General features: G+C 57.5%; 1 protein-coding gene across 1 annotated transcript in view; it reads right to left on the reverse strand.

Moving 5' to 3' along the window:
* Positions 1–725: 725 nt before the first annotated feature.
* The window catches only part of DISP3 (dispatched RND transporter family member 3), a 42,508-nt gene continuing 15,449 nt past the window's right edge, over positions 726–27,784 (reverse strand). The window contains exons 2-21 of the mRNA XM_054579649.1: positions 23,467–24,553; positions 22,442–22,661; positions 19,456–19,592; positions 18,422–18,556; positions 17,738–17,898; positions 16,265–16,404; positions 14,433–14,581; positions 14,075–14,236; positions 13,115–13,276; positions 11,304–11,417; positions 10,472–10,608; positions 9,180–9,364; positions 7,147–7,277; positions 6,899–7,071; positions 5,929–6,055; positions 5,301–5,446; positions 3,042–3,201; positions 2,397–2,510; positions 1,954–2,120; positions 726–1,088 (exon numbers count right to left, since the gene is read on the reverse strand). Of these exons, the coding sequence (XP_054435624.1) occupies positions 726–1,088; positions 1,954–2,120; positions 2,397–2,510; positions 3,042–3,201; positions 5,301–5,446; positions 5,929–6,055; positions 6,899–7,071; positions 7,147–7,277; positions 9,180–9,364; positions 10,472–10,608; positions 11,304–11,417; positions 13,115–13,276; positions 14,075–14,236; positions 14,433–14,581; positions 16,265–16,404; positions 17,738–17,898; positions 18,422–18,556; positions 19,456–19,592; positions 22,442–22,661; positions 23,467–24,550 (4,167 nt within the window). The 5' untranslated portion in view covers positions 24,551–24,553. The remainder of the gene's footprint in view (positions 1,089–1,953; positions 2,121–2,396; positions 2,511–3,041; positions 3,202–5,300; positions 5,447–5,928; positions 6,056–6,898; positions 7,072–7,146; positions 7,278–9,179; positions 9,365–10,471; positions 10,609–11,303; positions 11,418–13,114; positions 13,277–14,074; positions 14,237–14,432; positions 14,582–16,264; positions 16,405–17,737; positions 17,899–18,421; positions 18,557–19,455; positions 19,593–22,441; positions 22,662–23,466; positions 24,554–27,784) is intronic.

Raw genomic sequence — 27,784 nt, forward strand, 5'->3', positions numbered from 1 at the left:
GACGGTAAGGAAGGCTCTGCTGGGGCCCCAAAGCCCTCAGGGAGGGTCTTAGGAGGGGGTCCTTTGAGACTGGGGCCGAGGGTAGGACATGCAGAACTCCAGGCTGGTCCCTCTGTCCTCTCCAGCCAGAACCAAAAGGCCCGGGGAGGGCTACGGGACCACCCAGCACTGGCCGTGATAAAGCGGAAGGGGAGAGAGGAGAGGCAGGGAGTGCGAGGCCCCGTCCTTGAACCCACTGTGCTTGCCCTTCCTGCCGAGTCCCCGAGGGAGGCACGGGGCTCCGGAAGTAGCTCTGGCTCGGCCACGGATGCAGCTTCAGGCCTTCCCTTGGCCTCCTGGTGCCTCAGTTTTCACGTCTGCTGAACAGGGGTCCTGGACACCCACATCGGAGAGCTGCCGTGAGGACCGCGGGGTGTGAGAGGGACACGCCTGCAAAGGCAACCTGACCTCCGTGGTGACCAGGAGAGCTGGTCTCTGCCGCTGTCGGTGGGGGAACCCATTGTGGCGGTGGCGGCCGGCTCACCACCCAGCTCGGGCTGGGAGCGGTGACGAAGGCCGTGCGGGCCGCACAGGTGGGCGTCCGCTCCCGTGCTGGGCCGAGGCTGTCCTCCAGCCCAGGCCTGGGGACAAGATGAGCGGGAGCCGAGCTGGAAAGCAGTCATAGAACAAGCGTCTCGTCCCCACGCGCGGGACCAGAGTGAGCCAGTCAGGACCCCGTGCCGGGGCTATAGGGAGGTCCCGTTGGGCAGAGGGATCTTGTAGCCGCTCCGGAGGAGCACGAGGCAGGCGCCCAGCCCCAGGACCCCCGCCAGGAGCACGGCACCCAAGGCCTTGAGGAAGGAAGTCCTGGTCCGCGTGAAGGAGCCGGGGGCCATGATGGCGAGCAGGGCCGTGCTGACTGTGAGCGTGTAAAGGATGGAGACGCCTGTGTTGAGTGCGACGATCTTGCCGAATTTGGCGAAAGGGGCGATGATGCAGAAGAAGAGGGGCACCGTGGCGATGACGGTGGTGAGGGCGCTGGAGACGATGGCCACGCCCACGTGCCGCACGGCCTCCAGCGTCCGCCACTGGCGCTGGGAGTGGGCGTCCTGGGAGCGGGTGAGAGCAGAGGCTGGGGCGGGGGACCTGACGGGACGGTGGGATCCCGCCCTGCCTGGGGCCTGGGTTGGGGCTCGGGTGCTGGGTCAACGCGCAACCCCTGCCCAAGGCCGGCCCTGCCCCTGGAGGCCCCCAGTTCTGCCTCCGTTAAGTGGCATAATTCCAGCACCAGCTCCACAGGGTTGTGAGGAGATGAAATGGTTTCCCCACAGCAGCTCACAGAGCAGAGTGGAGGGGGAGGACTCACTGCCCCTCACCGGCCTGCATTCAAGGTTGCTATGACAACCAGGATGTTGATGATCCCCATAGTAGGTCCTCATAAATGGGATCCCTACTTGGAACTGATTTCCTTTGTTTGACCACAAGCAGCTAAATGTCTAAATAATTTAATTTACATATTTCTGGATGTTTTCACACCAATACAATTCCAAACTAGGAGAAAACAAAATCTTTATGAAACCCAGGGCTGTTTTGGGCATTGAGTCAAGAGCATGTTGTCATGGAGCCACAGAGGGCCAGCTGGTGGCCTCAGGGTCATGAATGAAGGGCCCAGCCCTGCTCCCCAGGCTGGGGAGTGAGACTCGGACTCAGGGGGCCCAGAAGTAGGAAAGGCCCTTGGATGCTGCCTGGTCCAACCCCTCATGCTCATTTTCGGGGGCTGGGGGCGTGGACCCACCCAGGGCCCAGAGCGCTGCTTTGGGGGAGCTGCCGTGGAATTGAGTCCCCGGGACATCGGACCTGGACACCGTGCTTCCAGAAGGCACTGGGGCTGGGGGTCGGGCACGGAGGTGTCCCGCAGCGGCACTGAGGTGGGAAAAGATTCGTGGGGAGGGGCGGGGTGGGCAGGGCGCTCACCTCCGCCTGGTGGGGAGGCAGGTTCTCTCCGGCCAGCAGGTAGCCCTCAACCAGATGGACGCAGTAGTCCACGGAGGAGCCGACGAGGATAGACAGGGAGATGGCTTCCACGGCGCCCATCTCCCAGCCGCTCCAGTACATGATGGTCACCACGAGGCAGACAATGCCTGTGGGGCGGGGGCGGCAGGGGGCAGCTCACGCCCGGTCCCACTGCACGGTCCCGGGGGTTCTGGGTGAACGCAGAGGCCCCTGGGGAACGGGGCGGGGAGCCTAGAGTGGAGCCCCCACCTCTGGCGGCAGGAGGGTCTGGACCAGAGAGAGCCGGCGGGGGAGCCCAGAGGTGGCAACACATCTGAGGGGATGTGACAACGAAGGGCGGGGAGGAAGCTGCTGGTGGGCGCCTCCCCACCCCCGGGGCCCCCGCTGGTTCCCAGCCCACGTACCCAAGATGCTCAGGAGAACGGGCAGCAGGAGCAGCACGTGGGTGGTGAACACGGCCACCGCAGCCACACAGATGAGCAAGGACAGGGCCAGGCCATACAGGGCGCTCTGCACCCCTGCCGGGCGAGAGAACAGGGTCCTCAGCCGGGCTGAGCAGGTGGGGCACCCACACCTCCCCTCACCCCTACAGTTCAGAGGTCACCGGGGCTAAACCCATGGGCACGGTCACAGCCGGCGGGGGAAGCCCCTTGACCTCTCTGAGCCTCCATTTCTTCATCTGTGCAATGGGGCAGGAGCAGGACCCACCCCACAGGCCCCTCTAGAGTTTAAATAGAGTTAAACAGGTGGGGCTCAGAGTGACAGTGGCCATTGCTATTCCTTTGTAGGTGGCCAAATTCAGGATCAGAGAACGTGACCAGATGCCCCTGAGCAGGAGGGGACCCAAACTCCGGCTGCTGACTAGTGTTCCCAGCCACTGGGTCATTCCCGTGTCTCCCGGGCTCTGGGCCAGGGTTGAGAAGGTGGCAAGTGTGGCTCAGACAGGCCACGGCAAGCCCTCTATGCCCAGGTCACGTCGCGGTCCCCCGCTGCCACCGCCCATCCCGTGAGAGCCAGGGGTGGGGAGAGGACGGCTGGCGGCTGCTCACCTATGATCTCCATGAAGATCTGCTTCCAGTGCTCGCAGGTCTGGAAGCCGCGGCGCAGGGCCGAGCCCTCGGGGAACGTCTGCAGCTGCTGCTGCAGGAAGCTCTCCCAGCGCAGGTAGTCCGAGTAGGTCTGGAAGGAGGACTTGCCTTTGTACGTGGTCTGTGGGGGACATGAGCCAGTGAGACGGGCAGGAGGCTGTGGCCCACTCACCCTCCCCAGGCCATGGCTGGTTTCTTCCGGGGCAGGTGTAGCCAGTCCTTGGCCACCTGCGAATGGACCATGTTGTGTGTGGGGAGGGAGGGTGAGCCAATCCAAGACGACCACCTGCCAGCTTCTGGGGACACGTGTGATTCTTATGGCAGCAGCAGGTTCCGATGCAACCAAAGTCCCTGCCCCTTTCCAACGGAGCCACCTTCAGCTCCCAAAGCCTCCTGCTTTTATGTCCCACCCTCTGCTTGCAAAGCCAGCTCCCACTCATCCTTCAAGGCTCACTATGGTTCCATCTCCTCCAGGAAGCCTTCCTTGATGCCCCAAAATGGGCATCCTCTTGGGTCGGCAAGAAACCTATAGGCAGAAACCTATTACTTTTAAAGTGACCGAATTCAGCAAATGGGCAGATGCCCCCGAGCAGGAGGGGACCCACATTCTGGCCTCTGAATCGTAATTCTTGTTTGCCCAGCAACCTGCCCATCTGCTGGCTGGACTGGGAGCCCAGGAAGGCAGAAAGTGACCTGACTGGTTCCAGCCGGAGGGGCTGTTCGAGGGACACTGGGGACATGGGCACTCGTCTTGCCCTGACCCTTCACCTAGTTATCTCACTGGCCCAGTTCCACTCCCCGAGTCCGAGCAAGTCACAGTGCGCCTGTGCGCACACGTGCGGCCGAGTATGGCTGGGGGTCAGCTCGGAAGTGACACGCTTCCACACAGAGAACCTGAGCAGGGATTCTCATCTCCGAAACTGCGTGCGGCTCCAGCCTTACAAAGGAAGGACATTTGACACCGGTTAGAACTCAGATCCGCCTGGAGGACATCGTGCCGAGTGAGCTGAGCCACACACGCACCGTGTGATTCCACGGAGAGGAAGCACCCAGAGGAGACAGAGTCACAGGGACCGAAAGGAGAACACGGGTCACCAGGACTGGGGTGGGGGTGGGGGTGGGGGGGCATGGAGGAGGGATTAGTGTTTCTTGGGGACAGAGTTTCAGTTTTGTAAGATGAAAAGTTAAGAGGGATGGTGGTACTGGTTGTACAACAATGTGAATATGCTTAATACGGCTGAACTGTACACTTTGAAATGGCCAAGATGGTCAATTTCATTATGTATATTTTACCACAATTAAAAATACTCCCTGGGCTTTGCGCCAGTGTCTGCATTAGCCTGGGGCTCACTGAGGGCTGGGAGGGTGCCCAGGCCCCCTGGCTGGTGGCTGGTGGTTTGGCTGCCTGTGCAGTGAGTGGCACACGTGGTGGGAAGGAGAGCGGGGCCGGGGGCCACTTGTACCCGCGTCACCATCGTTCTCATTCCCCAGGGCCCTTTTGCGATCTCCCTGTTGCTTCTCAATGACCATCAGAAGGCGGGCAGGGATCTGGGACCCCATTCTTTGGAGGAGGAACTTGGGGCCAGAGGGAATGAGCTACTTGCTCAGGGTCACGGGGCACACTGGGACCAGAGCAGGACCGGACCCCAGGTCGCGGCATGGAGGCCGCAGGGGCAGACTTGGCAAGCGTCACCCCGTGAAGTGCCAGGGACGTGAGACCCGCACATGCCCAGGGCAGGCATGTGCGTGTCGGGGCACATGTGTGCACGCATGTGTGTGTCTTCTTGGGCAGAGCCTGCAGGGCGTTGGGGTGAGAGAGGGAGCAGTGAGGTACGGGATGGTCAGTTCCCTGGCTTCCAAGTCCTCTTGCGGGTGGCCCAGCACCGAGGTCTGCGGCCCCAAGGGGCCCCGCAGTGGCAAAGGGCAGTGTCCTGTTCTTTCCCCATCCCCCACCCCGCCTGCCCCTGCAGCCCAGAGGCTGCACAGACCCCGGGCAGGCGGGGAGGGAGGGCTGTGGGAGTGACCGGCAGCCTGTGCAGCGGGAGGGCAGGGCCCCGAGGGCTGGCTCAGCACTCCACACCGCAGCTCACTAACCAGGCAGCCTCGGACAAGCTGCCCCCTCTCCCTGCGCCTCGTATCCCCCTCTGACGAGCAACCCCTCTGGGCTGGGACAAGGGCCAGGGATCAGAGATGACGCATGCAAGGCCGCCAGGGGCTCACCGACTCAAAGGCCATAGAGATCCACTGCACACGTCCCTCCTTGACGCCCACGGCCCCGTGTGACAGCTGCCCCGGGAGCAGGTTGGGCTCGGGCAGCTCCTTGCACTCAGGGTGCAACATCTGTAGGAAGGAGGAGATGCTGTAGCCTGCGGGGAGGAGAGAGGCAGGTGGGGGTTACCCGGGAGAGCACCCCTCCCCAACCCGCCCCTTCCCCCATGCACATGGGCAGGAGCGGGGGAGGGGCACAAGCCCTCCCTCTACCCTCAGCTTTAAGGTGTGTGTGACCATGGGCAACGTCATTGGGAATCTACAACACCCATCTGCCACGTGGGCAGAGAACGCCGTCTTGTGTCCTCTCAGCGGGGAGAGCTGGTCACGTACGGGCCAGTCCCTGCTCCCAGTTTTGGAAAGGCCCCTCCCGCAGGCGAGCCCACACACGCTGCACCTGCCGCCACACACGGGTTCCTCTGGGCCAGCTCCATTCACGACCGAGCCCACTCTCTCCTGGAAGACGCACAAATGTCTGCACACCCTGACCCTGGTGCAGCCACTGGGGCACAGAAACGTGTCTGCAGGCCCCCTGGCGCTCCCGGTCCCTCCTCCCTCCGAGGAGTGGCTCCCCACACACCTGAGGGCAAGCACTGGGCCCCGCCTGGCTTCACCAGCTCCGAGTTCCCCGCGATGGCCTTGCAGAGGCGACACAGGTGCCCAATTTCTTTGAAGAGGTCAAAGCTGCTGTCATAGATGACGCTGCCCTTTCCCAAGGAGACACAAGCCGGCGCAGGCCGCTCAGTGAGTCGGGAACTCAGTCCTGGGCCCCCACGGCCTTCGTTGCCAAGCTGGAGCCCTGGGCGTGGTCCCTCGGGGTCCCCGCCCAGGCCCGCCCCCCCAGCAGCACCTTTTGCCCCCCTTATGCCCATCCCGCACAGGCCCCTTCAGTCTCACCTCCTTGCTTTCACTCACAGCCCTCTGTCCTGGGCTTCCTGCTTTCCTCACCCCCCGCCCCCCCCCCGGCACAGCCAGGTCCTCCCCATCCTCCCTGCGGGGAGGCCTGGTCCCTCCCAGCCCCCAGCCCTACCCTGAACACCTGCGACTCTCGGCCGGGGCCTGGCAGGCACATCTCCTCTGACTCCAGCTACCTCCCAAATCTCTTCGTGTCTGACCCTGGGCTCCCCACAGGACTGGCTTCTCAAGGCAGCAGCGCCACTGTGCCTGAGTCCAGCTCCTCCTACCATGTGCCCAGCTCCCACGTGAGCCAGACACACCCCTTGTCACAGCCCCTCTCCCTCCCAACGTCCAGGAGCCCACATGGAACACCAGCACACACGAGAGGAGGGAGGCCCCACGGGGTGGTAGTTTTCTACACGTGCATTGCCCTCTTCTCCAGCCCTGCCCCTAAGGGGGAGGGACAGCCAGCTCAGGCCCCCAAATGTGTTCAGATTCCTGGGTGATTCTGAGAGCTCAGCTGAGCTCAGTTCTCAAGAGAAACGCCGCCCAGGGGACTGCCTGGCCTGGGGAGGGAGGCCTCCGGGCTGGTGCTTGTTTTAAGCCCGGTTGGTCGGGGACCTTTGGCATCTGCTCACAGTGGGCCCGCGTACCGGGTCTCCGATGACATGGTTGTCTGCCTGCTGCGTGCGGTTGATGCCAACAATGCCGAAGACCACGAAGACCATGGCGCCCGTGTCTACCAGCGGCCGCACCGCCGGCTTCCCGCAGCCTGTGTTCACGCAGGGGTTGAAGCCGAAGGTGGCTGAGAGGCGGGCCCTGGGCCCTGCGGGGGGAGTTGTCGTTGTAGCGGAGCTGCTGCCCAGACCCCCCGGGCCCCACCGATTCCTCCCATGTGTACCTTTCTCACTGGGCACATAGAAGAAGCCTTTGGTGGGCCCATCAGGGCTGGAGCTGAGCAGGCAGCCGGGAGGTGCCGCACACACGCGCCCGTGGAAGGGTGGCTTGTGGGACTGCGAGAAGTACAGTTTCCTGCGGAGGTAAGGGAGGCTGGACTGAGGTCGGGGAGGTCGGGGAGGCCGGGCAGCGGCGGGGCGGCGGGGGGCGCGGCTGGGAGCGGGGGGAAGGGCGAGGGAAGCGCCACCATGTGCAGGGGCTGGAAGAGAGCAGGGGACAGCACTGGGCTCCCCCAGCACAGGGACCTGGTCGCCGGCTGGGGGCTGGGGTGCTGGTTCTCATCCAGCCCCTGCCAAAGCCCACCGTGTGAGACGGCTCCCGGCCCTCCCCCTCCAGGTGGCATGAGGGTCGGAGAAATGCAGTTCCCACACTGCCCTCTAGAGGTGCAAGAGTTCACACAGGGGCCCCAGGGCCAGCCTTGGGGGGGGTCCTTGCTCAGAAGCTCAGCAGGTTCCCCACCTCAACCTCAACAGTTATGGAGACTCAATATTCTGCTTTAAAGAAAGGGTTCTTTGGTCAGCTTGCTCACTGCTGGACCTGATGTAGCTCAAGGTTCTTTCTAGAATGTTCTAAGCTCATCCAGCAAGCCTGATCCCACTGTTGTGTATGTGCAGAGCAAGCCCAGCCCTGGGCTCAGGGGTGGGTGGGCAGCGGGACCCCCCCCAAACAAGCCAAGCTAGGGGTACCCTAGCAGGCCCGTCCTGATCACCCCTCTGCCCCAAGTGGAGTTTGGCTTTGTGTGGGGACTGGTGATCTTGAGGCTGGGCCCTGCCAGAGGCCACGGCCCCAGCTGCCCACCAGTGCACGGCCCCACTCTGTGCTCTAGACTATGGCAGCCTGGCTCTTCCTGTCAGAGCTTGTACATAATTTGTAATGACATCGCGGATGACTTGCTATCAGCCGTCTCCCGCCAGTAGGCCAGAGGGCGACCGCGCCACTGTCTGTTCACCACCGTATCCTCAGCTCCCACGCAGTGCCGCACACGGACAGCGCTCGGGGTTTGTGAAACGAACGAAGGGGGAAAGCGAGATCCTTGGCTACTAATGGCCTCAACGGATAAACGCACATAGGGCCCTGGCCTGGGACACAGGATGAGGCCTGGGAAAAAATGCCCCAGCTGGCTCGAGACGCCCCAAGGCACACAACGCAGTGAAGTGTTATTTTGGGCACTTACTTTGTGCCAGGCATAGGCAGGGCCTGAGTGTACTATACAGTAGGTAAACATGACAGAGTCCCTCCTGTCACCTTACAGTCTGAGGAGGGACATTCCCTATCTTCTGAATTAATTATCTACATCGAGAGCGAAATAAGTGTCTCGGAGAGGAAGTACAGAGTGCGCTCACTCGCTCCTTCGTTCAGCGAGTGTTTGTGGAGCGCTGGCTCTGGGCCAGACGCCACAGTAGGTGCTGGGGACGCAGCATGGACCGACAGTTTGGAGGCCTCCGCTGCCAACGTGCATGTGCCCTGAGGGAAGACGGGCGATCAGCTGGTAGGTGGGTGCAATGCCAGGCAGTGAAGGGGCCAGAAAGAGGCGGTGTAGGGGAGAGACCAGATGTGACCATTTTATACGGGGGAGGGACCTGGGACAGCCTCTCCCAGGAGGGGACGGTGGGCAGAGGCCTGAATCTCGAGACGTCAACCTCATGAGGAGCCGGGGCAGAGCACTCTAGGCAGAGGGGACAGCAAATGCAAGGCCCTGAGGTGGGAGCTTCTGGGCACACTGAGGAGCCGTGAGGTGGCCATTGTGACCCATCAGGAGGGAGAGAAGCAGATGGAAGCAGATCACTGGCCGCCATCTTTGCTGGTGGTCCCCCTCTACCCCCGCCCCCTGTCCTGGGTAGAGAAATATCTGAACTGATGTGTAGAAAGGGACATGGGTTTTTAAAGACACTTCCTGGCACTGGGGGACAGAGAGGAAGCGAGGGGAGGGAAGCGGGGCCAGGCCGGGGGAAACAGGCTTCTTGGCGAGGCTCTTACCGGGTGTGCTGCTGCTCCTTGGCGGCCACATAGAAGCTGAAGTCGAACTTCCAGCCCCGCTTGGCGTCGCAGGCCAAGGTCGTCACCATCCACTTGTGGGCGGGGCTCGCCGCCTGCAGCTGCCCTACTGTAGACATACAAGCGGTCAGCTTCTTGGTGAAGTTACCAAAAGGCGCTCTATACACCTAAGCAGTGGATCGACAGAGACAAGACATGTGACTCCGGGAGGCTGCCTCGGCCGGGCCTGGCTTCCGGCGCTGTCCCCTCCCTCCTCCTCCTGTCCCACCCAGTCCCAGCCCCCAGAGTGGCAGAGAGCCCTGGGCAGGGGCACAGGAGGCCTGGGTTCGAGGGGCAAGAGTAGGCAAATCCTCTCTGAGCCTCAGTCTTTCCTCCGGCTGAGCATCGATTCCATGCCAGGCCCGGAGCTGGGCTCACAGCAGAGAGCAAGATGGGCTTGGGCCCTGCCCCCGTGGGTTGCCAGTTACCCTGCTCTAGATCCTTTTAGGGGCCAGGAGTTAAAACGGCCATGAGGGTAAGGCACAGAATAAATAGGCAGGGGGACAGGAGGAAAAACCAAGACGACGGCCAGAACAGGCTCTGAGGGGAGGTGACATTCATGACTTTTATGCCGAGACCCGAATGAGGAGTCAGCACGCGTGAAGTCAGAAGGAAAGCCTTCCAGGTGGTGGGAACAGCAATGCAAAGGCTCCGAGTCGGGAAACGCCCCAGATCCCTCGTCTTTCAAGTGGACAAATGTGCTGGCGAACACGTAACGTGTTAAAGAAACAACTGCTTGCTGCGAGGGAAAACCAGGGGCCCGGCTTGGCCTTTAGAGGCCCTTTCCTGGGGCGCTGGGGCAGCTGCCAGGAACAGCCATCTAACGAAGGGCCACTGAGGGTCGAGCGCTCATGGCCCTCCAGGGGCTCCATAACACACGGGCCTTACCTCGCGCATCTCCGACAACCCAGGCTGGCGCTTTTCATACCCCATTTCACAGAGAAGGAAACTGAGGCTCAGAGAGACTAAGTCATCTGCCCAAAGATGCACAGACTACAAGGGGCAGAGCCAAGACTCGAACCCAGGACTGGCTGCCCCGGACGCCTGTGCTCACCACTCCGCAGGGCCCTACCACAGCCCTGGCTACTGGCGGGACAGGGTCTCCATCGGCCTGCAGCAGCTCTGGCTGCACAGACCCGGCCTCCCCCTCCCTACAGGGCCAGTGCCCCGCAGCGAGGCACTGGGGGCCCGCTCCCCTGGTGGTGGTGGCTCGCTTCACGACAGCCCAGGCTTACCTGGAAGGAAGGCACCTCCCCGTCCCCAGGGGATACGATCTGCCAAGGGGCAGGCAGGCTGGCATTGAGGGAGAGCCTGTAGACAGCCAGGTGGCCTCTACTCATCGCCTTGGAGACGTACACGGTGCCTGGGGAATCTAGGGGACAGACGAGGGGTGGAAGGGGGTGCAGTTACCTCGGCTGCATCCCCTGACCCCGGGGCAGTCCCCTCTCTGCCGACGGAGGAGCTGAGCCCTGACCTTGGCGGTGGAGGTCGCCAGGATGGGGCGGCTGCCTGGACAGCGTGGGTGGAGGCGCGGGTAGAGGGAGTGGCAGCAATGGCGCATTTTAATGACGCTGTGTCAGCATAGACGAGGGTAGTGGCAGAGATGCCAGTCATGTGAGCAGTGTGAGCGGTGGGGTTGGGGCTCTGAATGGCAATGGTGGGCACAGTGGGGGTGACCACGGGCATACAGAACTGCCCTGCAGGGGACTTAATTCCTACACGGGTCCCAGGACCCTGCCTCTGACGGAGACCCCGGCGTCGGGATGCCCCTGCCACCCCCGACTCAGGATGGATTTGGCGCACAGGGCAGGGGCACGGGGCACCACAGGCTGGTGCAGGGACCGGAGAGGAGCCCATTGTCCTGGCTGGGGCTAGCTGGTGGGACAGTGGTAGGGGACCCAGTTCACCCGAGTCCCCGGCCATCCAACCCATCCACAGTGATCCAAGGGCACAGGCTCTCATCTCCCAGGAGACTTCAACCTACTCCCCTCACAGGCTCCCCCACCCCCCGCACCAGGCAGGGTCTCCTGACACCCCCACCCCAGGCGGGCCACGCTTCCCACTGACCCTGTGGGGTGGCCTCGGGCCGGCTGGCCCATAGGACCCCTGAGCCCCGCTTCTTCTTCTCCAGGGACGTCCGGATGTTGCTCTGCAGGCTGTGGGGCTTCTCCTGGAACAGACCTGCCCCCCACCAAGCTGGGTCAGGGGCCGCAGGGCCTCCCTGGCTGGGTGTAGTGGGGGAGGGCAGAGGTTGGGACCAGCGTCAACCTCGGACATGGTGCCCAGGGCCCTCGGCTAGAGGAGGGGGACTGGCAGAGGTCTGAGAGAAATCAAATGGAACTGAAAGAACACATCAAATATTGAAGTTGAATCTTAAGCAAGAGGAAGGCACGTATGCACCAGCCAGAGACGCTCCAAAGCTGCCCCTACTCCTATTTGTGGGCCTCACTCCCTTCCTCTGTCACATGTGACGACATCGTCCATCCAGACGGTGGCTGGGGGCCACGCGGAATGCTGCTTCTCGTGCTCTTAGCTCATGATAGATGCTCAGTTAGAGCGCTTGTCAGGAGCGATCAGAAGTGGAACGTTACCAACCAGCAGAGATGGTTGGAGACGCTCCTAGTTTGCACGAGCATTGTAGATGAGTTTGTTTTTTAATGAGAGAAATTACACCTTTGAAAATTTAATCCTCACAATAATCCTAGGAGGTCATTGCTGTTAACCCCATTTGACAGGGAAGAGGGCAAAAGTTCAGGGGAGTCAGGGGACCCGCAGAGGATGTCAGAGGCTGAGCCCCGTTAGGACCACGTCTTGTCTGCCCCTCAAACTGCAGCTCTTTCTGCTACAATGTGAGGGGTCCCTATAAGAGGCAGGCCAGGGTGCTAAGAGGTAAAAGAGGCTGGACTCTGACTGAGGTCCTGGCCCTTCTCTAGACGCTCCCAGGAACTTTGGGATCGCCCAGGGTTTGTCCATCTGTGAAATGGGAGTGGATGTGTCTTTTGGCCTCCAGGCCCTGAGGGATCGAGGGCTCGCAGGAGTCCTTGTAGCAGCAGTGACAACGGAGTTTAATTTGCATGCCCAGGCGGGCAGGAGGGGAGCCCGGGATGCCGAGGGGCTGGCTCCAATTTAGGAGGGGGCTCCTCGGGCACCTCTCTGAGCCGCAGTCAATTACCATGCATTTGGCTAATGCCATTACCAAGGGGAAGGCCAAGTTAATCTGCACAGCACCCTAATTAGACGAAGGCAATTACAGCAGTCAGCGGATCTTCTCCCAGGAGCTGAAGGTGTTCGCCCAGGCATCCTCTCATTTGGTTTCTAAGTGCCCTGGCAAAGCTGTATGTGTGACCTTGGGTCGACTTGCTTCCCTCTGTAAAATGAGGGCCTGGCCCAGGCCACTTCGGAGGCAGGGAAACAGCTTTATTTCACTTCCTTGCTCCTCCCTGACATGTACTGTCACTAAGTTCCGTGGAATGTCTCTTGACTCCACTGCCACCATCAGCACGCTGCCCCCAGCCCCCACCATCCCCCCTCCCAGCCAGGCTAAGCCCTCCCCATTCTTTGAGTCTCTGCTGAGACATGACCTCTCCCAGGAAACCCTCCATGATGCTGAGCTCCTGGGCACTGTGCTCTTCATCACAGCTCAGATCTACCATTTCCATGGCCACCCCTAGCAGTGGAATGACCTCCATGAGCTTGGGAAGCCTGTCCCACCCACTGTGGTCTCCCCTGAGCTAGGCAGCGGACACCCAGGAAGTACTGGTTTAATGAAGGGCGGAAACGCTGAGCGCGGGTCTCACACTCTTCAGCCAATAGCCTTTGAGACCTGGACTCCAACAAGAGCCGGGGCCTGCAGAGGACCCCCGGATGGAAACCCTCACCTGAACAGGTGATGCAGGAGATGCCCTCAGCGCTCAGGTTGTACTTGAGGTCCAGCAGCACCTGGATGTTGGTGTCGGGCCGGAAGAGCAGAGGGGCGCGGCTGGCGGGGCGGAGCCGGCTGGCGAACACCAGCGACAGGACGAGGATGGAGACAAAGAGCCCTGTGAGGAGAGGACACCGCACGAGGCGGGGCTGGGGCACAGTGCCGCCCCCCTCGATGGGGGCGCAGGGGAAGGGCGGCCCCAGCCTGCCAGCCTGTGGGGGAAGCTGGCTCGGCATCAGTCCGCGGGCTGGCGTTGGTTGCTGCGTGTCACTTGGGAATCAGACAATAAGCTCCAAGCTCACCCTCCTGGGCAAGAACCAGACACTATCTTAGAGCATTTAGTTTCTAAAGAACTGGCTCATTCAGTTGTTTGTACACAGCCCTAAATATTGCTGCCAGTAAGAATAATAGCAGTGCTTAAGAGTGTAATGAGCACTTATTGCATGCCATGCACTGGGCTAAGTTCTTTACACAGGGAATACACTGTGGTGTTCCTTCCAGCTGCCGAATCTTATCCTCAGTCACGGGACAGGACGCTGAGGCTCAGACTGATGGACGCAGCCAAGGTCGCCAAGGTCGGGCAGCTAGCGCACCGTAGGATGTGGGGTCCAGCCCTGCCAAGCCGGCCTAACTCCAGAGCTCAAGCACAGAGTGCTCTGCCGTACTGCCAAGCACGATGACTGGCACATAGTAGGTGCTCAGTAAATGAAAGCTACCAAGGACCAGCTACATAACACAAAGAGAGGAAGCGAGGCTCAGAGCAAGCGAGGGACGCCGATCTCTAGCTCATTTGCAGGATGTGGGGAGGGTGGTGCTCCCAATGCCCACTTGTTCTTTGGGGGAGCCGGACCCCCACATTCTGACACTGGGTAGAAGCTACAAGACAGAGGGGAAGGAGGGCGCGGAGCCCACTTACCCACAATCACCCAGCGGCTCTTGACGGCTGACCACAGCACCCAGTGGTGCAGCAGCTCCTGGAGGTGGGCGATGAGCTGCCCCCGGCTGCCCGCGTCAGGCGCAGGCTGCAGGCCCTCGGGGGGCACCGACACCAGAGACGCGTCCCCCAGCTCCGGAGACACTGCCCGGGCAGAGCGGCGGCCCGTGAGAGGCCTGGCCCACATCCGAGTCTAAGCCCACCCCGCGCTCCACCCCCTCCACCCAGAAGTTGCCTGGTCCAGCCCCTGCCTCGGGTCCAGCCTGTCCTCAAGAGTCACTTCCCCTGGTAGAGGCCACGCCCAGGTCGCACCAGGGTAGGGCCTGCCCCCGTCTCTCACCTGGCTCCTCCTCCACATTGAGCAAGGGGATGTCATCGTCCAGGTAGGGCATGGGGCCCTGGGCTGGGTTGCCCCCAGCCCGCTCGGGAGTGGCAAAGAGGTCCCCTGGGAAGTGCAGGGAGCTCTTGCGGCCACACTTCTGGTGGCAGCTGTGGAGAGAGTGGGGGGAGGGGTGGGCCCTGATGGTCCTGGGTGTCCGGCGAGGGTGGGGCAGGGTCCCGGCTCCCACACAAACCCATGTCTCACGCTGCTGCTGCCATGTCGCAAGCACACTCCGGAAACCCGTGCCTGATTTCCTTCCAGTGCCATCTCCCCCAGGGCCCTCAGGAGCCACTCTTCTTTTGGGGGGGGACCCATGGTGATGGCAGCCATTACCCAGAGAGGGGGGAATGACAGCACGCAGTCCCCCGCTTATCGAGGCGACCAAAGCAGGGGAGTCCTGCCTCTGCTGGCAGGCGGCCCCAGGGCTCTGACCCAGGAGGAGGGGGAGCGAGGCTGGGCTGGGCGTGTCGGCCGTGGCTGAGGCCGTGGCTGAAGTGAGCGTGGGGGCGATGAGGCTCGCCCCAGGGACAAGAATAAGCACACGGCAAACGTAACAAGTACCACAGGCCAGGCAGCGGGCTACGAACCCCACGTGCGCCCCCTCACTTATTCCTCACAGGAACCCTATACGGGAGTCGCACTCGTTTTACAGAAAAGGAAACTGAGATGCAGGGGCGCTGAGGAATACGCCCAGGGTCCCACAGCAGCCGAGAGGAGAGGCCGAGGCTGGAGCCCAGGCCTGGGAGGACCGTCTGCTGTGTCCTCTGCGGCTGCTGCCCCAGATGGGGAGTCGGGGATAGGGGTGGTGTGGGGCTTATTAGGTATGTCCATAGAGATTAGAAAAAGGCACCTCCTCGATGACATTTCACTGCTATGTCATAAAACTGTCATAGAAGTCACCACGTTGTGGTCACACAACGCAGTTGCGTGGAATGGCCACAACGCAGACTCAGACAGCAGGGCCTTGGCCTGGAGCACCTTGGGCAGCGCCCCGCCCACACCACCACCCAGAGGGGAGAGCGAGAGGGGAAGGGCCAAGCCGTCAGTCTCGGCCCACGTCTGAGGTCCGAGCTCCCTGCTGGGCTTCCGGCTCCCTCCTGCCACTCCGTGGCTCACAGTCAGGTGGACGCTGCTGTGGGCCCCCGACACCCCTGCCTTGGTGTGCCCTGAGCGAGGCCAGAGGCCCTCCATCGTTCCTCAGTACCCCCAAGTGCAGGCAGCCGCCCAGGCCGGGCCCCATTCCCTTTCTCCCCTCCCTCCCTCCCACGGCCACCTGGGCCCACGAGATCCTGACCCCCAACCTCCGGCAGCAGCTCTGGGATGGCCTTTTGACTTTGCCCGTGGCTCCTATGTCTAAATATTGCTTCTCCACCAAGACGAGAAATACGAGGACGTTTCACATGGTGGCTAACAGCACAGGATCCAGAGTCAGATATTCTTGGGTTTCAATCCTGGCTCTGCCGCCTACTGAATGGGTGGCCTAAGGAAAGCTGCTTAACCTCCCCAAGTCCTCGTGTCTTCATCTGTAAAATGGGCAGACTGAGAAGGCCCAGTTCCATGGCTCCTGGGGGGAAGGGTGTCAGTATAATTGGCACCAAATCGCAGCAGGTGGTCACGAGTGGTAACTACCCAACAGGGCCCTCTTCTCCTTCCCTTGCCCCCTCAGTAGCGCCCAGCAGAGGACTGGCCATACAAAAAGTGCTCAATAATGAATCAAAAGGGCCTGTTAGGGATAGTCAGGGGGGGACAGTCCCCCGCGCCTGCCCCTCATCCCTGCCTGCCCAGCTCACCTGGTCTGGCAGGCGCCCTCTAGTGGTGCCATGTAGAGGCTCCAGATGCCCAGGGCGGCGGGCATGGTGAAGAGCACAGCCAGCCAGCAGCAGGACACGATGAGAGACATGAACAGGCCAAAGTCATGGACGGCCGGGATCTGGCGATGGAGAGGTGGAAGGACGTGGGGCTGGTTAGGCCTGCAGCCCAGGGAGCCCGTGGACACCGCAGCCAAAGGCACTCGGGAGCCCAGACTGCTCCCTACGGCAGGACGAGGAGGCGCAAGCTGCCGGGAAGGCAGCTACTGGCCCAGAAGGACACTGGAAGGCAAGGCCTGGTGCCAGGGGGCATGACAGGAGAGGAAGAGTCCCACTTCCAGAGTGAAGGCTCTTGTCTGTGCTGTTGCCCAGTGCCCGGAACACGCCTGGCGCAGAGCGAGTGCTCAGTAACTGTCATCATGTGAATGGCTGGAGTCAGACCCACCCCGTTAGACCAGGCCAGGTGTCAGTGAGTGGGAAGGGAGGGGTGGGACTAGGGAGCCTGGGGCCACGGAGCAAGGGGCATGCTCCAGAGGTGTGACAGGGACCTGCACAGGGTGTGGCCGTCAGAAGAAACCCCGCAGTCAACGAGCAGACAAGTCTTCACTGTTGGTGAAGCACTTTCCCAATCACCTCATTTCAGTCCCTGCATAATCCACACAGGAGGAAAGTGAGGCTCAGAGAGGTTAAGCAACCTGCCTCAGGTCACACAGCCAGTAGATGGCAGAGGTGGGATTTGAACTCGGCTCTGCCTGCTTTCCTTGGTGTGATTCTCTAGGGAGACCTGGGTAATCCTAAAGCATCCACTGGTGTCTGGATGGGATATTCAGTGCAGGTGATAAAATTTCTCAAAGACTAGGGCAGGCTCACGGCCTTTCAGCTTCTGTCAGCACCAACAACCTGGCCCAAACTCAAGATACTTCTGCTGAGCCTAACTCAAAAGCCTGAAGAAGCCCGGGGTCAATGAGAGGAAAGTCGATGTGAGTGGTGCCAATGCAGCATGAAGCCGGTGAGGGGGAGAGGTTGCAGGGGTCAGGAGACATGGTCAGATCACCACTTACCAGCTGTGTGACCTGGGGACATCACTGTACCTCAGTTTACAGGTATGAGGAAAATAGGGATGTAATGATACCTTTGTCATAAGTTTATCACAAGGACTAAATGCAAAAGAGCTTTGGAAACTGCCAAATGCACTTCAAAGCAGATGCCCAATTACTGTTAATGAGCCTCAATAATAAGTAATATTTGTATTATTATAATTTTCCCATTTGTTAAGTTCTGGTGATGGTGAGAAGTAGGAAAAATGAATTCTACAGACATGGCATGTGCCTCAGACAAAGGCTGTGTGGCCACAAGAGAGGAGGTGGTAGAGAGAGCAGAGACCAGGGGCCAGGTACGTATGGGGCACACGGGGAGGCCAGGACAGGGAGAGAGGGTCAGAGGGCGGTCTCCCACCTGGGAGAAGACGTTAGCTGCGTAGGCGGCGGCTGTGGTCAGGGAGGTGAAGAAAGTGGCCTTGCCTGCCGTCTGGATGGTGTGGATCATCCGAAGCTGGGGGTCTTCCAGGTGGGCGGCCTGGCGGTAGGTGTTGATGAACACGAAGACATCGTCCACACCTACAGGAGGGGTCCCGGGCCAGTGGGGACAGGCTCAGGATCACTCTGTGGTCTCCAGAATCAGGCCCTGGCTGGGCCTAAATGAACCCTGAGAGGACCCCTGGGAGGTGAGGCTCCAGGGGAACCCTGCGCTTCTCAGCCTGGAGTTTGGTAAAACCCACCTGACTTTGGCTCCACCCACCAAGAATCCAAGCCCCGTCCTCCACGCTCGTTGGCCCCACCCCAGCCCCAGAACTAAGCTCCTTCTTCCAGATCTTTGCCTCCATCCCATCTTTCCTAGATTTTCCCCACCATTCTTAACCTCTACCTCCCATACGCACCTGCTCCCTCCATGGGGGTTCACCATATACGGGGATCTGCCCATCACTCACATTCTACCTCCCACCACACTCTGAGACTCTGGTCTGAAAAGGGCTTTTTGGAGCCTCCACGGAAGCCAGCCTTTGCATCCAGGGAGTAGACCCTTTCTGGGGCAGAGTTCTCAAGTGGGAACTCCATTGCTACGGCAGTGAAGGCAACTCACCAATGCCCACTATCACGAAGGCAGCCACCCCGTTGAGGATGCCCAAGTACTGAACACCAAAGACCACGTGGTACAGGAAGAGGGCCACCAGGCAGCTGAGGCCAATGCTGGCGATCCCAAAGAAGGACAGGAATACTGGTGGGACAAGGGGACAGGGAATACAGTGGGGGCACCCCTTGTAACACAACCCCCCCTTAGAGTCCTGACTCTGGCTGGTCTTGCCTCACACCCCCCCATCCCCCTGCAGAGCACCCTTCACCACCCCGTTTTTGCCCTGCACAGTTCTCCATGTCCAGAGAGGAAGCCAAGCCACAGGCTCAAGTGGAAGAAGAAGCCGTCTCTGAGTAAGGAAGTTTGCTTACAGGTCTTCCTCTTTGCAAAACTTATTTCAAGGGCAAGTAGGAAATTACAAACATTATATATTTATTTAATGCTCTTCACTCCAGTAGAGAAAGGTTCTGTGGGAGCAGGAAGTCTATCTGTGATGTTTATCACTGGATCCCTGCTACCTTAGAGGCACATAGTTGGTGCCCAATCAGTATCTGTTACATGGATGAATGAATGTCTTTTCCATTTTTGAAAATATTACCAATCTTTCATTCACTTAGGCAACAGAGAGTTCTCACTGTATACACACAGTAAGAAGCAGCGAGGGTACATGAGAAGGTGGCATTGGAAAAGTAAACTGGGAGACAAAAGTGTGGCTGACTTGGGACTGTACAACTGGTTACATAATAATCCAAACAAGGGTCCAATTCTCCAGACTCCCCAAAACAAGGTACCGCAAGAAAAAGCTGGTCGAAGGACAAAATGTTAAATTGCATGAGAAAATAGGAGTGGGAGGCCCTCAGGTAAGGCCCATGTGCCTCTGGACCTCAATCTACCTGCCTAAAGTTGGACAGCGATTTCTGAGCACCCCTTCCCACCAGCTCTGAAATGGTGGATTGGAGACTATTAGTGGCATTCTTGAGAAGGAGGGCTTTGTCCAGATAGGGGCACACTGGGAGGAGACAAGACCTTCCGAGAAGCCCTACCTGAGCAAGAGGTGAGAATGTAAACGAGGGCGGCAATGCAGCTGCTGCTGATAAAGGCCAGGAGCATGTCGTTGTTGAAGGTTCTGCGCACTTCATAATCAAAGAGGTCTGTCCCCCCATAAAGAACCTGGACTTTGCTGGGGGAATGAAGAGACAAAGATAGAAGTGGTTTAGAGATGGCTGTCAACACTCAGAGGAGGACTAGGAGCTATCCATGTAAATGGCAGATTAGCTACAACAGAAGACAGATCAGTGAACTGGAATACAAAAACAAAAAAAAAAAAAAAAAAGAAAAGAAAAACCTAGAAAACAACATTTGAAATACATGAAACTCAGTGAGAAGAGCTAACATTTGTGTAATTAGAATCCTAAAAGGAAAAGGGACAGAGAGTGAGATAGAGGCAATATTCAAACAGATAATAGTCAGGAGATTCCTAAAACTAATGAAAGTTATCAACCCATTCAAGTTCTGTGCACCCCAAGCAGAACAAATAAAACCACATCAACATAAATCCTAGTAAGGCTGATGAAATCAAAGACAAAGAGAAATCTTAAAAGCAGCCACAGGAAAAAACGACAATCCTTCAAAACGGCAACAAAAAAGATTGACAGCTGACTTTTCCACAGAAACGATTGAAGTCATCGCACAATGGATTAATGTCTTTAAAGTATTAAAAGAAAATAACCGCAAGTTTATAATTCTGTATCAGCAAAAATATACTTCAAAAATAAAAGTAAAGCAAAGATGTTTTCTAGGCAAACCAAAGAGAATTTATCATCAGCAAACCTGTACTAAAAAAAAAAAATACTAAAGAGAGTTCTTTGGGTACAAGGAAAACGATCCCAGAGGGAAACATAAAATGGTACAAAGCAACGAAGAGCAACAAAAAAGGTAAATATGTGAGTAAATATAAATGAATATTGGCTCAGTAAAATAATACTGTAATGTCTTATGAGTTTAAAAATATATACAGAATTAAAATGCATGCAACAAAAATGCAAAAGGCTGAAGGGTTATAAATGCAGGGAACTGCATTCTAAGATTCTAGTATTAACAGGAAAGTAGTAAAAGTGATAATTTGTATTATTCTGTAATAAATCAAGGTACATGTTGCCATCTCTTAGGTAACCAATAAAAGGATAATAAAAAAGATTTTAATGCAGAAGAAGGTACTAAGTCAAGTCTGCAAGGGTCCTGGTTGTCACCATCCCTATAAAGCTCTGAGGGAATAGGAAGGGAAAGAGAGGCTTTCTACCCAGGACAGGGGTTTTGCCCCAGCAGCTGAACATGTTAGGCAGAGGTGATTGTTGGTATCTGAAACCCTGAAGATACTTCTACAGCCAGCTCCTCCTCACTTCCCAAGTAAGGCAAGTACCTTTCCCCTGGGGTTCCTCCCTCCCTCCATACTTCTATCCATCCATTCCCCCAGACAAATCCTTTCATAGGTGTCCCTGGCACTGTGGAAGGTGCTAGGCCTATAGAAATGAGTCCAAGAACAATCCCAGCCCTCAACAAACTTACACTCTACTGAGATATAATTAAACCAAACTTCCGCAAGCTTTAATGTGAAACAAGTCACCTGGAAACCCAGTATGTCTAGGGAAGGCCTGGAGAGTCTGAAATTCTGCATTTCTAACAAGCGCCCAGGTGCTGCAGGTGCTGCTGATTTGAGGACTGTGCCTTGAGTGACAAGGAATTTAACAACTAAAATACAGGTGGACAAGGGCTACGATGAAATTGTAGCTCAGGGAGGTGAAATAACTCACTGAAGCGCCCATAGCTAAGTGGAGTAACAGTTCTGGTCCCAGATATATCTGACTCCAAAGCCTGTGTATGCTCTTTTTGGCCTCCTTTAGGGAGAAGGTAGTGGACTTGGCAGCAGATAGAAAGGCAGGTAATCCAGTCTCAGGGAAAAGCTTCCCAGGTTGGATCTTAGTGGATTAACAGGTGTTTTCCTGGCAAAGCAGAGCTGGGAGGAGCTTGTAATGAAGGAACTGGCATAGAAAACACAAAGGGTGAGGATTCTGAATTAGAAAGCCTGGCTTTTATTCTCATTCCACCTCTTAAGGGGTTTGTAATTTTGGACAACTTAATTGTGGTGTGCCTCAGTTTCCTCACTTGTAAAACGGAGATAATCATAATAGCACCTACTTCATTGGGTTGGTAGAGAATTAAATGAGATACTGTGTATAAGGGGTTTAGAGCAGTGCATGGCACAGAACAAGCACTCAATGTTAGCTCTGATTATTATAGTAGTTGCTCAATGTAATGGATGAGTAACAGAAAGAATGTGCCCAGGGCTAACTTGGCAGGGCAGGGGACTGAAAGGCATTGGAGTTATTGCCCAAAGGGCTGACAGACGAACTGTCCAATGCCCTTTGCTGGTGGGGAACAGCCCAGTCGTATTCTCAGAAATACATCCCAAGGCGTGGAGGACAACCAAAGTGCCCACTGCCCAAAGTATCCGCCGTCCAATCTCTTAGCTCATTTCCTCCTGACTCCAGAACGGCAGCAGGACTCATCCCCCACCCCCACCCCCCAATCACACAAGGAGAAAAACTGAGGCCCCGAGAAATGAGTGACTTGTCAACTATCTCCCTGGACATAAGAGGAAGATAGGAACTCCTTAATCCCTGGTTAACACTCCTTCCAGAAAGCCCTCAAGCACCATTACAGGAGAAAATCAATACCCAAGACTTCCAGGGCAAGAGTTCTGGGATTTCTGACCTCCAGAGTTGTCATTTTCACTAACCATTAGTGATGATCAAGAAAAGGAGTCTTTGACCGACCTTTCAGAGGGATGGCAAGAATGTATCTGGCTCTGCCCCTGATTTGGGAAGAAAGACTTCCCAGGAAAAAGGTTGCAGGGAAGGGGATCTGGGGCTTATGAGAAAGAACCACCTGGAAACCAATTCCGTACCCTAATAAAGCCCTTTACTGGTATACACACAGGCAGGCATGTGCCGGTGTGGCTGGACCTCCTACCTAGTAGACTGCTTGGCCAGCATGGCCACGTAGGTGACTACGAAGCTCTGAAACTTGGCCCGCTGCTCCTCCCAGCGATCGTCCACAGAGTAGTAGTTGGGCAGGGGCGCTCCAAAGAGGATCTCGCTGCGCAGGAGGGAGCTCTTGAGGTTTTCTGCTGAGAGGCCCTCGTCTACATACCAGTAGAACTCGGGGTGAGTCATGGCCAGCTCCAGGGAACCTGCAGGTGCAGGGGTGGGAGGGGGTCACGAACTCAGCAGGTCAACTTCCACCAGCCCTCCATCAGGGTCATCATACCCTCTTCCACACTTCATCCCTTCTAAGGAACTGGGAGACTCCCCCTCAGGCTGCCTCGAATTGTTCCTAACGGCTCAGAGGGATGGTTTAGAGAACTCCCAGATCTGCCCTACAGGCGTCTCCTACTAAATTGACATTTTAATTTCTGTTAGACTCTCAGCTAATTCCAAGGCTCAGTTTCTGCATCCTCTCTTCAACTGCCTAGAACCGCGCCCACGTCCCCCTTAAAAGGCACACCCAAGCCCCATCCCTACAACTGTCCTCTGTCGTTTGCTCTGTCGCTCAAGTCCCATCCCTAATTTATTGCAAACTAACCCCACCTTGGACTTCCTTGAGGTCTAGCCACTCCCTTATGTCCCATGATTAGATGCCTGGTTTTCTGTAACCACACGCAAGCTTCTTTCTAACCAACTTCACGCCCAAGCCCCACCCCAGGCTTTCTCGGATTCGCCACAGCATAACTTCCACTCTCCCTCAATCCAGTGTGTGCCAGCCTCGGATCTCATCTCATACCCAACCCTGCTCCTTCCTCATGGGACCTTCAGGCCTGCCCAGCACTCAGCTCCAGCCTGACTCCCCTTCACAGCCAAGTCCCTCCCAATCCTCCTACCTGCCTCGAAAGTACTGAACCAAGAGTCAAACCTCCCAATCAACCCCACAGAGCCCCAGTCTCCAGGCCTTTCCCCTTACAAACCCCGCCCCTTACAGGCCCCGCCCCATGTGCTCACCGCGGATGTCCGCCAGGTCCTGGCCCATGCCGTCGTAATAGATCTTGCCACCCCTTTCAGTGGGGAAAAAGTAGGTCATGAGTGAGCTGGGCGGGGAGCAGTAGGAATAGGAGCCGAGTGGCAGGTCCTTGAGCACTTCGTGGGGCTTCCAGCAGAACTCCCTGAAGCCTGGATGGTCCATGATTTTCCGCTCAATCTCGTGAATTGTGACCAGGCGCTCACTGGTGAATATGTTGCGTTCCGCATCGCCACGTGCCAGGAAGATGAGCTCGATTCTCCAGTGTGCGTGAGTCTGGGTGTTGGTGCTCACATAGGAGCGAGAATAGTCCCAACGCGAGGCGCCCCGGCGGGCACGGCTCTGATTGGCCACGGTGGGCGGAGTATCCACGTGGCGCCGCCCATTCTTGTCCCGCCCCTGGCTCATCGGAGCTTCACTCTTGTTGGCTGCCAGATCCACCAGAGTCGACTCCCGTCGAAGACGCCGGCTCCGATTGGCCGCTGGTTTCCAGGCGGCTGAGGTGTCCCCCCATGGGCCTGGGTCAGGCCCTGGGATAGCAGGGACCTCGCGTGGGGCCCTGGCGGCCCTGCGCGAGCGGTTGCCCAGGTGCAGCTGCTGCAGCTGCTCTGAAATGAGGCGCTGGAGTGTTTCAGAGGTGAAGTCAGCCAAGTCACGCCGGTTACGCCCCCAGGACCCAAACTGGGACTTAAGTGCCAGCGCAAGGGCATCGAAACGCTGGGAGGCCTCGTGGTTTCGGATCTCAAAGGCGTTGTAGGAGATGTCAATGTCCAGCGGCGGGTAGTAGAGGAACATGAAGGCTGACAGGGCCATTGGGATGCTGCAGCCCAGGAAGAGCACCAGCCCTGCACAGCAGGGGTTGGTGAAGGCCCAACCCAAGGTACTCCAGAAGCCCGAGGCGGGGGGTCGGGAGGGCAAGGTCCAGTGCCGCCAGCAACACTGCGCCCCTGCCCCAGTTTGGGGCCCTGGCTTCTGGGCTCTCCTAAAGGTCTCAACCGTTGCTTCCTCCTCTTCCTGCTCCTCCTCTAGCCACACATCCTGCAACAACGGGTCATCCTCCGAGTCCATAGCCTACAGAAGAGCGAGAGTGTCAGCAGGCTGGAGGGAGGGAGAGGATGATGCCATGGCTAGTCAGTCGCCCAGCCCGGGGCATTAACCCTGCCCAGTAATACCCAAGTACAAATACTACAATGGAGTTGCATCAAGCAGGCATTTAACTCAAGTGAACTCAAGCACATGTGCACAAAAGGAAAAATCCTACTTGTTCATCACTGTCTTCACCCTCCGCCCCCAACTAGATTGTGGCTTTCAAGGCCACAGAAAAAGGAGACTCTCAGCCCAAGTGTCAATGAAGAGATACTCCTCCCTGTGTGAGGGATGTCCGAGGGAAATTTTGACTATGCGTGATTTCCCAGTTTTTGCTGCATTCTCCGATTTTAGGCCTCAAGGCCAATTCAATGACTTTTATTGGACGAGCAACTAAAGTAACTTCTTGAAGTATCAAGATAGAAGGGAAAGAACATGATCTTTGGAACACGATGGAGCGTAGTTTTGGTCCTGATAGTATGGATGCCGGCAAGACAGTGACCCTCTCTGAACCTCAGGGTCTTCGTACAACAGAGGTGGCCATGCCTGCTTCACACGGTTGTGGGGAAGGTCAAGGGTGGAAGTGCTCCGCAGCCTGTGTAGTACGTTAGTTATTTTCTGTCACATAGGTTCCTTCTGCTCCCCTTTGGGGACTGTAATGTGCTCGGCCATTGCCCATGCAGCTGCGCCAGGGCTAGGTGCAGGTCCTACTTCTCTTCAAGAACTCTCAATACCCGCCACCCCTTCTGTGGGACGCTGCAGCTGCAGCCACTGTTTGTCAGGCTCAGGCCACTTAACATGCAGCTCCGGCAACGTCAAACCTTGGGGCACGGGTAGGGGCCAGGCATCTGTCTCCCCAAGACTTGGGAATGAGCAGCGGGAGGGCCCAGAGGGAGAGGGCAGGGCTGGGCAGCTTGAGGACTCCAGCGGGGTGGCCTGAAGGCAGGAGGCTTCCTGGCGTCCCCGGGCATGGCCTGTCCCCCTTGTCCTGCCTGCCCTCTGTTTGGACGGAGACAGGCTTCATTATCCAGTTAGATGCCAGGCAGTGAGAGAAGGAAGCTAATTATGCCAGAGCTGGCTAATTAATGCTGCCTTTCCTATTAACATTCTCTAGAGGGCTCCATTTCAATTAGACAGTCTGTCCGGGAAGAGAGGGGGCTGCCCGTGAGTCCAGAGAAAGTGAGGAAGAGAGGGCTAGGGGAAAGGGGAAACAGACAAAAGAGACAGGACATGGGAGAGATCAGAGGCAAAGACAAAGAAGAGAGGGCAATTTGGTGGGGGAGACAGAGACCCAAATAGGGAAATGAAGAAAGAGATGGACAGAGTGAGCAAGGGGGTATGACGGTGGGAGGGGAAGAGAACGCAGCAGTCGACTGGGAAGGGAGAGAGGCCTGGGAGAGACGGGCAATGCTCCTGTAATACACACGATTCCTATCAATGAAATAATTAAACTTTACCTTTGCGGTGCCCTAAAGTGAGCCTGATGAAGAGATAACTAGCTGCTCTGCGGCTGATTTGTATTAGCAGAGGCTCCTGAGTGTGAGCCTGAGGTGGCTCCGACTCACTCCATCTGCAATGAGCGAAACCAAGCCTGCCCGTGGAAGTGGGAGGTAGGGGCCTGTGGGAATCTGGGCCACATTCCCAGCCTACACAGGAAGCCAATGGTAACATAGCAGAGAGGGACGGGGGCCACGTTGGCACTTTTGCTGGGGACTAAACCTGCCTGAGACCCCCAGTCTCAGCCTGCCTTTTTAGGGTGGAACAGTTTACAATGTGTTGGGGTGTTAGGGGGTCAAAGGCCAGGATTCTGGGTCAGTTAGAGTAGCACCCCTTGGGTGATTTGGGGGCCCCCCTCTATCCCACTGCTACTCCACTGGGAATGCTACTCCCTTTCCCCGGTGTCCAAATCGAAACCATCTTTAAAGGCCTTACTAGTGTCACCTTTGCTAAGAAGCCTTCTCAGATTTGAATGCTGCACCCCCTAGCTGCTGGTCTAAGCTCGCCACACCTAGGGGGGTAAAGTTGACTGAGGGACGGAGAGGGAGAGGCAGTGTAGCAGTCCGTGCTAAGAGCTTTGGAGGCAGACACACTTGGGTGCAAATCCCAGCTGCAGGACTTAGGGCAGGCGGTGCAGCCTTTCTGAGCCTCACTCTTCCCATCTGCACAATGGAGCTAACTGCAGTCACCACAGAGGTACTGGAAGGAAGATGCACATAGCAGGCTGACCACAGCACCTGCTACGTACAAATGCTTGGGAAATGGCAGCTCCCTAAAGGCCACAAACTCCTACAAACCCTCGTGGCACCTTGTATTTGCTGAAGACGGCCTCAACAGCATCTCCTATTCCTCACGCATCCCTCCCTCTTGACCCTGGGTGAGCCGCGGCAGTAGCAGTGCTCTGTGACTGTTGAGGCTTCCACCAGGCTCCTCCTGGGACATGTCCCTGGAACCCAGCCGCCATGCTGTGAGGAAGCCCAAACTAGCCCAGGCAGAGAGACCACACGTAGGAGCTCCCGCTGACCACGCAGCTGACAGCCAGCATCCACCACCAGACAGGAGAGTGAAGGTGCCTCCAGTGACTCTGGGCCCCAGGCACAGAGTAACCCCTGCTCTTCAAGTCCTCCCAGGTGAGGCCCACATACTGCGGGGTAGAGCTAAGCCACCTGCTCCTGCTCTGTCCTGACCCACAGAGTCCATGAGCATGATACACTGGTTGTCCCGCATCACTAAGTGGCAGGATGGCAGGATAGCAGTGCTAACAGCACCAATTGCGGTAGAGCCCTGTTGGACACGAGAGACTCCATGCCCAGGAACAGCATTTGTTGGAGTTAAATGACCAGCAAATTGGGCACAGCCATTCTGCCTTCTCGTAAGAGCTCCATAGCTGGGTGCACATGAACTCCAAGGGAGCAGGGACTTGGCTGTCACGTTTCCTGCTGGATTCCCGTGGCCCAAGATCAGTGCTCAGCAGGTATTTGTTGAATGAAGAAAGGAAATGGCATCTCTGAAGACTCTGGGTTACACATTAGGTGGCACTTGCCCCTGGATAGAGGACAGTCAGATACCAATCAATGTAAGCAGATGGCAGAGTATGGTTTCTCCTGCTTGGCTGGAAAGGGTCCTAAGAGTATGAAACAGATTAAGTTCTTTGCTTCTCCTTCCACTCCCCTCTTCCCACCTGAACCCCCACCTTCTCCCTCCACCCCTGAAAAGAAA

Source organism: Pteronotus mesoamericanus, unplaced genomic scaffold (assembly GCF_021234165.1).
Source record: "Pteronotus mesoamericanus isolate MK-2021 breed Mesoamerican mustached bat unplaced genomic scaffold, CSHL_Meso_final contig_557, whole genome shotgun sequence".
Lineage (NCBI taxonomy): Eukaryota > Metazoa > Chordata > Mammalia > Chiroptera > Mormoopidae > Pteronotus > Pteronotus mesoamericanus.